Source organism: Pelophylax lessonae, assembly GCF_965119305.1.
Source record: "Pelophylax lessonae genome assembly, chromosome: 2".
In the NCBI taxonomy this organism is placed as follows: domain Eukaryota; kingdom Metazoa; phylum Chordata; class Amphibia; order Anura; family Ranidae; genus Pelophylax; species Pelophylax lessonae.
In genome coordinates, this window is record NC_138769.1 from 97,792,879 (window position 1) to 97,804,957 (window position 12,079).

General features: G+C 45.3%; 1 protein-coding gene across 1 annotated transcript in view; it reads right to left on the reverse strand.

Moving 5' to 3' along the window:
* The window catches only part of URB1 (URB1 ribosome biogenesis homolog), a 163,688-nt gene that overhangs the window by 19,634 nt on the left and 131,975 nt on the right, over nucleotides 1–12,079 (reverse strand). Inside the window, exons 32-35 of the mRNA XM_082246095.1 lie at nucleotides 3,569–3,680; nucleotides 3,379–3,485; nucleotides 3,154–3,297; nucleotides 1,760–1,869 (exon numbers count right to left, since the gene is read on the reverse strand). Of these exons, the coding sequence (XP_082102221.1) occupies nucleotides 1,760–1,869; nucleotides 3,154–3,297; nucleotides 3,379–3,485; nucleotides 3,569–3,680 (473 nt within the window). The remainder of the gene's footprint in view (nucleotides 1–1,759; nucleotides 1,870–3,153; nucleotides 3,298–3,378; nucleotides 3,486–3,568; nucleotides 3,681–12,079) is intronic.

Sequence of the window (12,079 nt, forward strand, 5' to 3'; positions counted from 1 at the left end):
AAATATTGATGAATATACAGCTGCAATAATTTCATCTTTTATATCTAATAAAACATTAAAGTGTAGCGCTAAAAGTAAAAAATGATAAATAGCGTCCAAATGAATAAACAGCTGATAATCACAATACTGTGTATATGAGAAAAAAGGAAAACAATAGTGTCCAAATGAATAAGTCCCATAGAAAACTGGTGTGAAGTCAAATCAATCCGCATGCACAATAATCCAAGGGGGGATTCTTCCCGTGACACCAAGGGTATGTGAAAGAAAGGAACACCTCTGTGATGGGATAATAAAAGCAGCTTACCAGATTTCCATGGCTGCTCAACTTAATGAGTCAGCCTCTCCCAGCTCTTAATCAAGACCACTGAAGATCTGATATTGCATGGATGCTTATTCAGTACAGATGGACCACCTCTCAAGATGTGTAAAGGGATCAATACAGGATAAAATTTCCTCAAAATTTTCCAACAGTCATAAATGAATATGTAGGGAAAAAAAAAAACGAAGCCCATAGCGTGATCCCGTTTAAAAATACAATCTTATTTATTTAAAATGGTACTCACAATGTGGCATGAATAAAACGGCAAATCAATTGGTATTCCAAGGGATGGAGGTGCGGCGTCCCGCAGGTTATCCCAAACAGTAAGATAATAAAGGCCGGCGAAAGTTGCAAGGGGCGTGTGGACCTTGTATATTGAGTTTAATTCAGCCTTCCATTGTTGTTCTGTGAATTCCTGTTTTAAATCATCCTCCCATCTCCCTGAGGTGAACATAATACAGCAAAAGTGTAAATAGATGACACCAAGGCACAGGGTGGGCAACTCCGGTATTCGGGCGTGATAAGGAGTGTAGACTCAGCACCTCCCGAAGCTTTTCGTCCACCGACGTTGTCAAGGGGGTTTTTCCCTACATATTCATTTATGACTGTTGGAAAATTTTGAGGAAATTTTATCCTGTATTGATCCCTTTACACATCTTGAGAGGTGGTCCATCTGTACTGAATAAGCATCCATGCAATATCAGATCTTCAGTGGTCTTGATTAAGAGCTGGGAGAGGCTGACTCATTAAGTTGAGCAGCCATGGAAATCTGGTAAGCTGCTTTTATTATCCCATCACAGAGGTGTTCCTTTCTTTCACATACCCTTGGTGTCACGGGAAGAATCCCCCCTTGGATTATTGTGCATGCGGATTGATTTGACTTCACACCAGTTTTCTATGGGACTTATTCATTTGGACACTATTGTTTTCCTTTTTTCTCATATACACAGTATTGTGATTATCAGCTGTTTATTCATTTGGACACTATTTATCATTTTTTACTTTTAGCGCTACACTTTTACGTTTTATTATTAATTTGAGTCATTGTTGGTTGATTTTGTGTTGGCTGCTGACATTTATCATTATTTCACTTATCACACTAGCGCGGAAATTTTTTTGAATTCTATTTATCTTTTATATCTGCCTGGAGTTCAGCTTTTCCTGAAGTTATTTTTAGTACCATCCAGAGTTCATTTAAAAGCCTCCTAGATCTGATGAAAGAGGCTATTTAAAAGAGGTTTATCTCTTTCATACACCTATATAAAACAAGTTTGTGGAGGGACTTATGAAGAAGAACTGGTTGTAGTGGCTCCTCTTTTTCTGGTGATTCGAAGCTCAAGAAACAGAATGTACTTGAAATAGTATGTATTCATTACAATTATCACTGCATGACTTGTTTCAGAAGCAGCTTGTAGCACAGATACCTTCACTTCAAAGTACCTTTTCTCCAGAATGTTCTGTATCCAGGACAGCATGCTGTGGTCCCGTGTGAGTTCATAAGCTGCTTTTGGCACTTTGGAGGCTTTTGTCAGAATTTCCAGAATCTGACTCTGTTACAAAACATAGGGTTGTCATCAGATCCAATACATGCAACTATACACAAAATTTATTTTCCTCCTGATGAAGCAAATCTGTCCGCAAAACATGTAAAGGTCTTACCATTCCCTGAGGATTCATTAGATCTAAAACACTAAGTCTTTCATAGTTCTGAGGGTACAACATGACCAGTGAAAGTTGTTTGCATATTTTTCTATCTATATATCCCGAAACTTGTTTTTTACATAACTTTTGTACCAATAAAATTCATGTTTATTAATTTTTAATGCAACTCTGTGTACCGAGATAGTCCATTTTCCATCTGGAGACACAGTGGGGATTGCTTCTTTCCAAATACACAAAATGAGATAACATAATAAATCTATGTAAAGACAGCAAAAGGACATGATAGGATGATCAGGGTGAAAGAAGAGGGGGTAATTGAAGGAAAAGATAGAGAAAATAAAAGGGGGAATGGTAATACATGGGAAAAGAATGTTAAGTGCAGAGAGAAAAAAAAGCATATGAAAAGAACATGTATAGAAATTACAGAGATACAAAGAAAGTGATGGGGATGGAAGGAAAGGACCATAGTGGAGGGAGAAAGATAAATAGAAGAGAATGAGATGGCAAGCAAAAGAAAGAGGAGGAGAAGGGACGGAAGAAGATTACAAGAAAGGCAGGAAAAGAGAAAATGGACTAATCAGATGGAAAGTAAAATGAAAGGCAAGGGGAGAGGAAGAAACTGGAACAGCTGGAGAAGCAGAGAGGAGATGAAAGAAAAAGAAGAAAAAATGATAATGAAGGGAAGGGTAAAATGAGTGAAAGGAAGGAGAAGAGCAAGAGGAACAAAAGTGAAAAAAAAATAAGAAAGAAAGGGAAGAGAATAAATGCAAAGAAAGAAAGAAGAGAAGAAAATGGGTACGAAAGTAAAAGAAGAGAAGAAAATGAGAAGAAAGAAATAGAAGAGAAGACAATGAGAAGAAAGAGAAGACAAGAAAATGGGAAGAAAGAAACAGAAGACAAAACAATGAGAAGAAAGAAATAGAAGAGAAGACAATGAGAAGAAAGAAAGAAGAGGAGGAGGAAGTTGAGGAGAAGGGTAAAAAAGGAAAGAGAAGAGGAAGAGGGAAGTGACGAAACAAGACGAGAAGTGAGAATAGAAGAAAAGGGAAAGACATGGAGAAGAGGGGGCTGGGAAAGGCTAAGCGAAGAAGCAGATCAATATTGAGCTATGGGATAAATCATTTTACACATGTATTAATTTACCAAGTAAGAGAACATATCCAAGATCTTACCTGAGATGTTTCATCACTCAGGGGGCTGTTATAAAAAGCCATAATGACCATGAAAATTCTTTGGTAATCATAGAGCTCATAGCAATACTTGTCCCTCATTCCATCACTTAACACTCGTAGAATCCATTCTCGCTCCACCTTGTGCTGTTCAGTCAAATACCATAAATACGGTTACAATAGATTTGACGTGTGTCAACAAACACACAACAATGAACAGCCACATACCTCTATGTCAAAGCTGTAAAACAACCTATAGAAATCAGGAACTTTCTTTAGATCCAGGTATTCGTGGGACAGCAGGAAGCGGTTAATCTTTATGTACATGTGTTCCTCTGTTGTGGAAGACAAGAGAAGAGTCAGATTAAAGTCTCCCAGTCAGCACTCTACAGCCAATATATAAGAAATAAAAGCTTACCAGGTCTAAAGATCAGCTGGGCGGCTCTGGAACCATATAATGCCAATAAGTAAGTGAGCCGGAGATTCTCCTGCCGAATTCCATTCTTTATAACATCCAGCAAATACTGCAGCTGCGCAAGAGGAAACATTAACTGTATTATAAATGTACAAAAAGCTATTTATTCTAACTACTGACAAATAGGGAGGACATAAAGAAATATTCTCTACACACCTGAGAGTTGCAGGACATCCAGTATAGCATATTGACTGCCCTTTACCCTAACAAATGTATAACCAGAGCTATGTGGTTCCAAAAACCAGGCTTGGCCATTTTGGCCCAGGGGCTGGATTTAGGTTTATATTTTAAGAGACCTGGTCATCAACTTAAAATATTGCAGGCAAAAGCACAGAAAATCAAGTAAGTTAAAAGCTTGCACTACAGTGTTTATCCTTTTCATAAATTATTTTATTCACCTCTAATTTGTCTTTGAATTTGCAAAAAAAAAAAAAAATCTGACAGGTCAGGAACAGTCAATTCCAGAGGAGGACTGGGCCAGGGGGCAGGGGGGCAATTGACCCCTGGGCCGTTCTGATGCCCCATAAAAAGGCTGCACTGCTTCTGCCACAGACATGCCTAAAGGATTCCTCGTGAAGAGAAGTAAAAAGTCCCTGCCACTGACCTACTGAGTGCGGGTTGAAGACAAGGCCAGAGCGCAGGCCTCCCCCAGCATGGATGGTATAAAACTGTGTCTGACCAGAGGCCGGTTCCATGCCCACTGGGGACTCTTCTCCCCCAGCCAGCCCTGACCGAGCTGTCCCAGCTACCGCTCTAACTGCCCTCTGCTGGCCAGGTCGGGAACCCAGATTCAGCTGGTAAGTAGAGAGTATCTGAATCCCTGTGGAATGGGGGTCAGGAGGATGACTGGAATAGGGAGAGTGGGAGGGGGGCTGAGTCACTGCACCACGGGCCTCTGGTTTCTACTTGGCCCCCTGGTCAATTCCCTAGCACATCCTTTCTTTCCTTGCACATCACTGCCCCCTCCTCCTCTTTGAGTGTCTAACTACTGTCTGTGCCAGCCCAGCATCTCCATCTTTCATCTCACCTACCTTCATAAAAGTTTACAGTGAGGAAAATAATTATTTGACCCCCTGCAGATTTTGTAAGTTTGCACACTTACAAAGAAATGAAGGGTCTATAATTTTTTATCATAGGTGTATTTTAAATGATAGAGACAGAAAATAAACCAAAAATCCCCCCCAAAAAACACAATACAAATGTAATAAATTGAGTTGCGGTTCAGTGAGTAGAATAAGTATTTGATGCTCTACCAACCAACAATAATTTTGGCTCCCACAGACTGGCTACAGCATGTGCTCCTGTGGTACACAGATTAGTCCTGTCAATTTAAGAAAATGTTCTTAATGATAACTCATTAGGTGTATAAAAGACGCCTGTCCACAGAATCTCTTTCTTACATTCAAACCGCACCATCATGGGCAAGACCAAAGAGCTGCAAAAGGGCACCAGTAGACCTGCACAAGGCTGGAATGGGCTACAAGACCATCAGCAAGCCGCTTGGTGAGAAAACAACTGTTGGAGTGATTATTCACAAATGGAAGAAATACAAAATAACTAATCAATCACCCTAGGTCTGGAGCTCCATGCATGATTTTGCCTCAAGTGATAGATCAGCCCAGAACTACAGGGGAGGACCTTGTGAATGATCTAAAGGCAGTTGGGACCACAGTTACTAAACAAACCATTGGTAACACAATACGCCCCCATGGATTGAAATCCTGCAGTGCCTGCAAGGTTCCCTTCCTCAAAAAGACACATGTACATGCCCGTCTGAAGTTTGCCAATGAACATCTAAATCAGGGATCCTCAAACTAAGGCCCTCCAGCTGTTGCAAGACTACACATCCCATGAGGCATTGTAAAACTCCGACATTCACAGACATGACTAGGCATGATGGGAATTATAGTTCCTGAACAGCTGGAGGGCCATAGTTTGAAGACCCCTGATCTAAATCATTCAGATAAGGGTCTGGAGAAAGTGCTGTGGTCAGAGGAGTTCAAAATTGAGTGCTTTGGCATTAACTCAACTTGCCGTGTTTGGAGGAAGAAAAATGCGGACTATGACCCTAAGAACACCATCCGTACATTCAAGCACAGGGGTGGAAAGATTATGCTTTGGAGTATTTTCTCTGCTAAAAGCACAGGCCAACTTTTCCCCATTGACAGGGCCATGTATTGTAAAATCTTGGATGAGAACCTTCTTCCCTCAGCCAGAACACTGAAGATGGGTCTTCCAGCATGACAATGACTCAAAACATACTGCTAAGGCAACAAAGGAGGGGCTCAAGAAGAAGCACATTAAGGTCATGGAGTGGACTAGCCAGCCAGCCATGTTTTTTTCTGGATATTCTGTCTCTATCATTTAAAATACACCTATGATAAAAATGATAGACTCTTCATTTCTTTTTAGGTGTCCAAACTTACAGAATCTGTAGGGGATCAAATAATTATTTTCCCCATTGTATATAACTGCCAGTGAAAAAGGGGGAATACTATGCCACTTGAGCAACAGCTACGGCTGGGGTTGCTGACATAACACCCAAGATGGTGGTGCCTAGCAGCAGTATTAAGGGTTTTGGATGTCTACACAAGCCAGACTTTTACAGGTAAACAAAATGCAAAAATTACTTTGCTGACCAGCCACCATAGTTATAGTCGATTGGCTAGAAGGGGAGCAAATCAGCGGGTTCAGCAGACACGATGTCCGCCCGCTGGGCACCCACGATCCCTCCCTATGGAGACAGAATGGTGGTCTGCCTATGTAAACACGGCAGACTGCTGTTGTCAGTGATGAACACAGGGATCCTGTGTTCCTCCTATATAGGAACACGGGTCTCTGTTTTTATCCAGTGATTACAACCCCCACACAAGAATCCCCTAGGCACACATTTAAACCTTTGATCTCCCCTGGTGTTATATCCCCTTCCCTGTCAGTGTCATTAGTACAGTAACAGCGCATATTTTTAGCATTACTGTAGTAATGTCAGTGGTCCTACCAAAAGTGTAAAAAAAGTGTCAGTTAAGTGTCTGATCTGTCCACCGCAATGTCGCAGTCCCGCTAAAAATCGCTGATCGCCACCATTACTAATAAAAATGACATAAATCTTTCCCCTAGCATAGACACGATAACTTTTGCGCAAAATAATCAATATACACTTATTGGGATTTTTTTTTTTTATACCAAAAACAAGTAGCAGAATACATATTGGCCAAAATTGATGAAAACTATTTCTTTTTTTTTTTTTTTTTTTAAATGGGAATATTTTATAGCAGAAAGTAAAAAATACTGGATTTTTGTACTTACCGTAAAATCTATTTCTCTGATGTTCATTACCTTCTTGACCATTGGGTTATACTGCCCCCTACAGAAGTAGGGCACTAGGCAGGAAAAAACTTGACTACGCCTATGGGGCAGTCCCAGGGAGTATACTCCCACTCTCAGCTATAAACACTCAGTTTTGTTACAAGCAGTATCAGAAGAAAGCCAACTCCACAGAGGGGTGGGTGCTGTGTCCTTCAATGATCAGAGAAATGGATTTTACGGTAAGTCAAAAATCCCATTTTCTCTTTTGTTCACTGACGAACACAGCTCTTTTTCTTCTTGATGGCGGAAGGAGGCACTAAGCGAGTAGATTACGCCTTAACAGGGAAAGGAGGAACCTAACCCATAATTGAATAGGCCTGAATCACTGTCCATCTGATCCATGTTGAAATGGTTGCCGGAGAAACTGCCAACCTTTGTGAGTCTGACAGGAAGACTCCATAGCTGCCAGGTACAACCTGAATACCCGAACCACATCCAGGGAATGCAAGGCAATTTCCTTGGGAGATTTAGGCCAGGGACAAAGGAAAAGCAACACAATGTTTTCATTTAAATGGAAATCAGAGGCGACCTTTGGAAGGAACGACGAACAGGGACGAAGAACCACATTATCTCTGTGAACCACCAGGTAAGGCGAACAACAAGATAGTGCCGCCAGCTCCGACACGCTGCACGCAGAAGTAGTAGACAACGTATGCAGGGGAACCTCCCGAATATCTCCGAAGGGAGGTTTCTGGATAACTGACAACCAAATTGAGGTCCCACGGCGGCAATGGAGACCGCACTGGAGAAGCCAAGTGTCAAACTCCCTGGATAAAAAGTGCGCACCAAGGAATGTGTGGCCAATGGACGTTGGAAGAAAAAAACGCCAAGGCTGAAATCTGGCCCTTGATGGTACTCCAGGCCAGGCGCTGCTCAACCACCAGTTGGAGGAAAGCCAAGATCTGAGCCACCGAAAAGGAGCGAGGGAGAATCCCAAGAGACTCACACCACGCAATATACATCTTCCAAGTACGATGGTAGATCTTTCTAGTTTCATTTTCTAGCCTTTAACAGCGTAGGAATCACCAATTCAGACAAGCCTCCATCCTTCAGCACCTGGCTTTTAAACAGCCAAGCTGATAAAGCCAGCAACTGTGAAGCAGGATGGAAGATTGGCCCTAGGGACAGAAGATCTTCCCTCAGAGTAAGTCTCCAAGGAGCATCGGCGACCAGCCCCACCGGATTGGCGTACCAAGACCAGTGAGGCCAGTCTTGAGCCTCTAGAATGACCGCAATCCCTTCCGCCTCGATCCTGCACAGGAGTCTTGACAGAAGTTTGAGAGGGGGGAAGGCATAAATCAGACAATACTGACTCCAAGGAGCCACTAATGCATCTGTGGCATCAGCCAGAGGATCCCGAGACCAAGCCACAAACCTCTGTACCTTCCTTAGAATGTGTACAGCAGAGAGGGCTGGAACTAATCGGTCTGCCCACCTTAGAATGCCAGCTACTTCCCAAACCGCCAGGACACTTCTTGTGCCCCCTTGGTGATTTACATGGACCACAGCCATGGCATTGTCCGATTTGAATATGTACCGGACACTCCTGAAGACGAATTGTCCAATGATGCAGAGAAAGTGTGATCGCTCGGAGTTCCAGCACATTAAATCAGCAGTATTGACTCTTCCAGAGTCCAGACCCCCTGAGCACCACTGTGCCAAGGACCCTTCCCAACCGCACAGGCTGCCATCCGTGGTGACAACCGTTCAGTACAGGGGGAGAAAGGGTTTACCCTGTTGAAGTGTCAGAGAACGAAGCCACCTCTAGAGACCGTAGATTCTTGTCCCATTTCACCAGAATCTCTTTTTGCAGAAATCTTGTGTGGAACAGTGCAAACGGAACCACCTAGAAGGTAGACAACATCAGGCCCAGCACCCACATTTGCCTCCTGTAATGTCTGGAGTTTTTCCAGAGGAAGAAAAACTCTGGCTGAGCCAGACCCAGACAATCCAGTTTTGTGGACAGAACCAGAGCAGATTTCTGAAGGTTCAGAAAACAACCAAACTCCCTCAGAGTTTGCAGAGTAATCTCCAAGTGGTCCATCAGAGCCTCCGCTCGCAGAAGCAAATAGTCTAGGTACCCCTGTACTGTGATCCCCCGCTGACGCAACAATGCTAGCACCGTGGCCAACACTTTTGTGAAGACCCGTGGAGCGGAAGGCTAGACCGAGGGGCCACAAACTCATAATGCTCCTCACCCACGGCAAAGTGGAGGAAATCCCCCTAATGTAGGGACGGCACTACCGTGCGAATGGACTCCATTCGGAAATTTCTGTACCCACACAAAGCAGTTTAGCGCCTTGAGGTCCAGAACTGGACATACCTTGCCTTCCTTCCTGTGAACTGTAAAGAGGTTTGAGTAAAAACCCCTGAAAATGTTCCTAAGTCAGAACCGAAACAATCACCCCTTGAGGTAAAAAGTCTTGCACTGCCCAAAAGAGACCCCATAAGCGATCTAGGTACAAGAGCAGGTTGGAAGGGAAGAACCTTTTCAGAGGATAAGACCGAAGCGCAATCTTGTAGCCGGACCAAATGATTTCACAAACCCACTTGTCCTGTACCAAAGAGATCCACGGATCCGGAAACCAGCGAAGATGTCCCCCCACCCCAGATACGGGTGAGGGTGCCCCTCTATGCAGAGAAAGCCTTGTCCGCAGGTCTGGAATAGCCCGCTCGAGGCTTGCCAGACCAGGTCCTCTTGGAACCTCTGGTAGAGGCCCTGAGGGGCTTTGATCCCTTGTCTTGAGACCCTGAGGGACGAAAGGGCTTCTTATGAGCCGAGAAGATGACCCACGACTACGACGGAGCTCCTTGCCCCCTTGGTAGCCTGCGGAAGAAGAATACTCTTCTCCCCTGTGAGACCCCTAATGATGTCATCCAAGGAAGCACCAAACAGACGATCCCCTACAAAGGGGAGATCAGATAAGGCCTTCTTAGACCAGCATTTCAGCCAGGTAATACGCCGAAGGACCACTGCTGATACAGAAAGCCTAGAAATCAAAAGAGCCGCATCCAAAGAGGCATCACAGCTAAACAGTAGCCCCCGGACCAACTGATCTACTAGCTCTGCAAAGGCAGGGGGAATTTGTTTCCCTTCCAGGTCCTGGCGTAAAAGTTTAGCCCACTCGGTAAGAGTTTGCGACCCAAGGGCAATAGTAAAATACCAGCCTAAGTGCTGAACCAGCCACAGTGAACATATGGCGGGCCAGAGCCTCTGACCTCCTATCAGCTGGATCTTTAAAGCCCAGGGAATCCTCAACCGGAATAAGGGTAGCTTTTTATAACCTGGAAACCGGCGAGTCCACTACAGGTGGGACCATCCACTTTTTAAGCATAGAATCCTTATAAGGATACCCCATCGCAAAACGCTTAGGGACCACTTTGGACAACCCCACTGTTTTGTGACAATGTTGTCAAAGTAAACAGAGAAGGGGAATACTCTCGCCACTTTGGAGGGTCTGTGGGTACAAAAAGGGACCAGCGCCTCCGAGGCAGCATCAGCTGCGTTCTCCATTTTTAAAGTTTCACACACTGACACAATCAGTGCATCCACCAGCGCCTTTCCATGCACGGCTAGAGTAGCAGAGGAATCATCCTCACTATCGGAGCACTCAGGGTGCATGGATGCAGACCCAGTAGGGTGACTCCCGTTGCGGCGGCCAAAACAGATTCAGGATCTGATAAGACAGATGAGGGCAGGGGGCGCTATATACTAAGCTCACCCGGAAAACATATCAGGGGAGGGCCGCCGACTGCGATCCTGCAAAGGGGACGCCGACCAAGGGCCCATGAATGGGCCACCTTCTGGACACCGCAAAAAAACGGAGGGGGGGGGGGGTTGCCCTCCGAGCCCCTCCATAGAGGCCCGCATAATAGGAAATAGCCCCCTTAAAAGGGGGCTGTCCGCCGCAACACGGACGCACAGGCAGGGTACCCTGATGAGCCCGCAGCCCTAAAAAGGGGCAGGTGCCCTACACAATAATGGCGGCATGGCTGTCATGAAAACATAAAAATAAACCACCCGCACAGCGCCACCCCTCCAAGGGAGGGCCAAGCTGGCCGCATGGCCAAGTAGGCCGCAAGCTGCAACCTAAATTTTTGTGGAGGCTCATCGCAAGAGCATGAATCCCAGCCAGGCAGGGGGCTTCAGCAAACCTCACTGGGGCCGCCCCCCCAATGGAGGCACCTGACTCGGCTGCACGGCCTAGTAGGCCGTGGCCTAAATTTTGTACCAGCCAGGTGTAGCGGAGGGGGAAGGCGGATGCCCAAACGGAGGGTAGTGGCTTCAGCCACCCTCACTGGGGCAGCCCCACATAGCTCCCGAGCAGCTGGGCTGCAAAGCCATAGCCTAAATTTTTGGCCGGATCTGGCCATGAAGCGCGGACCCGCAGATCCTAAACCATCCGCTCCCCCAGCCCAACAACTGCAGCAGGGAGCCAGAGGTCATCCCTGTCCTTGTCATATACCCCAAGGGTGGCGAGGAACCCTGCTCAAGCACCAAATGCGCACTAGGAAACATCTGGTCAGCAGCAAACCCAACCAGCCCCCCTTAAAGAGGTTGTAAACCTATAAAACTTTTTTTTTTTGCAACCTGTAAGAGAAACACATAATGAGCTAGTATGCATCGCATACTAGCTCATTATGCAATACTTACCTTAAAACGAGCCCCCGCCGTGCCGCCCGCTTACCTGTATGACGGGCGACATGTCCAGTCGCCCGTCTTCCGGGATCGCGGCATCCGGTCATCTGATTGGCCGGAGTCGCGGTGACGTCACTCCCGCGCACGCGCGCGGGAGCCGACAGTCACGGCACGGGTCTCTGAAGAAACGGCACAAGCGGCCGTTCCTTCAGAGCGCATGCGCCAGTGACGTCACTGGCTGCATGTAAGGTAAATATCTCCTAAACGGTAAATGTTTAGGAGATATTTACAGTACCTATAGGTAAGCCTTATCATAGGCTTACGTATAGGTAAAAGTGTCAGAGGAGGGTTTACTTCCTCTTTAAGATGGGGCAAAAGCCAACTCAACCTCACCCAGGGAGGGGGGGTCCGGAAGACCCACAGTGACCACTGACATTTTAGAGGAGCTG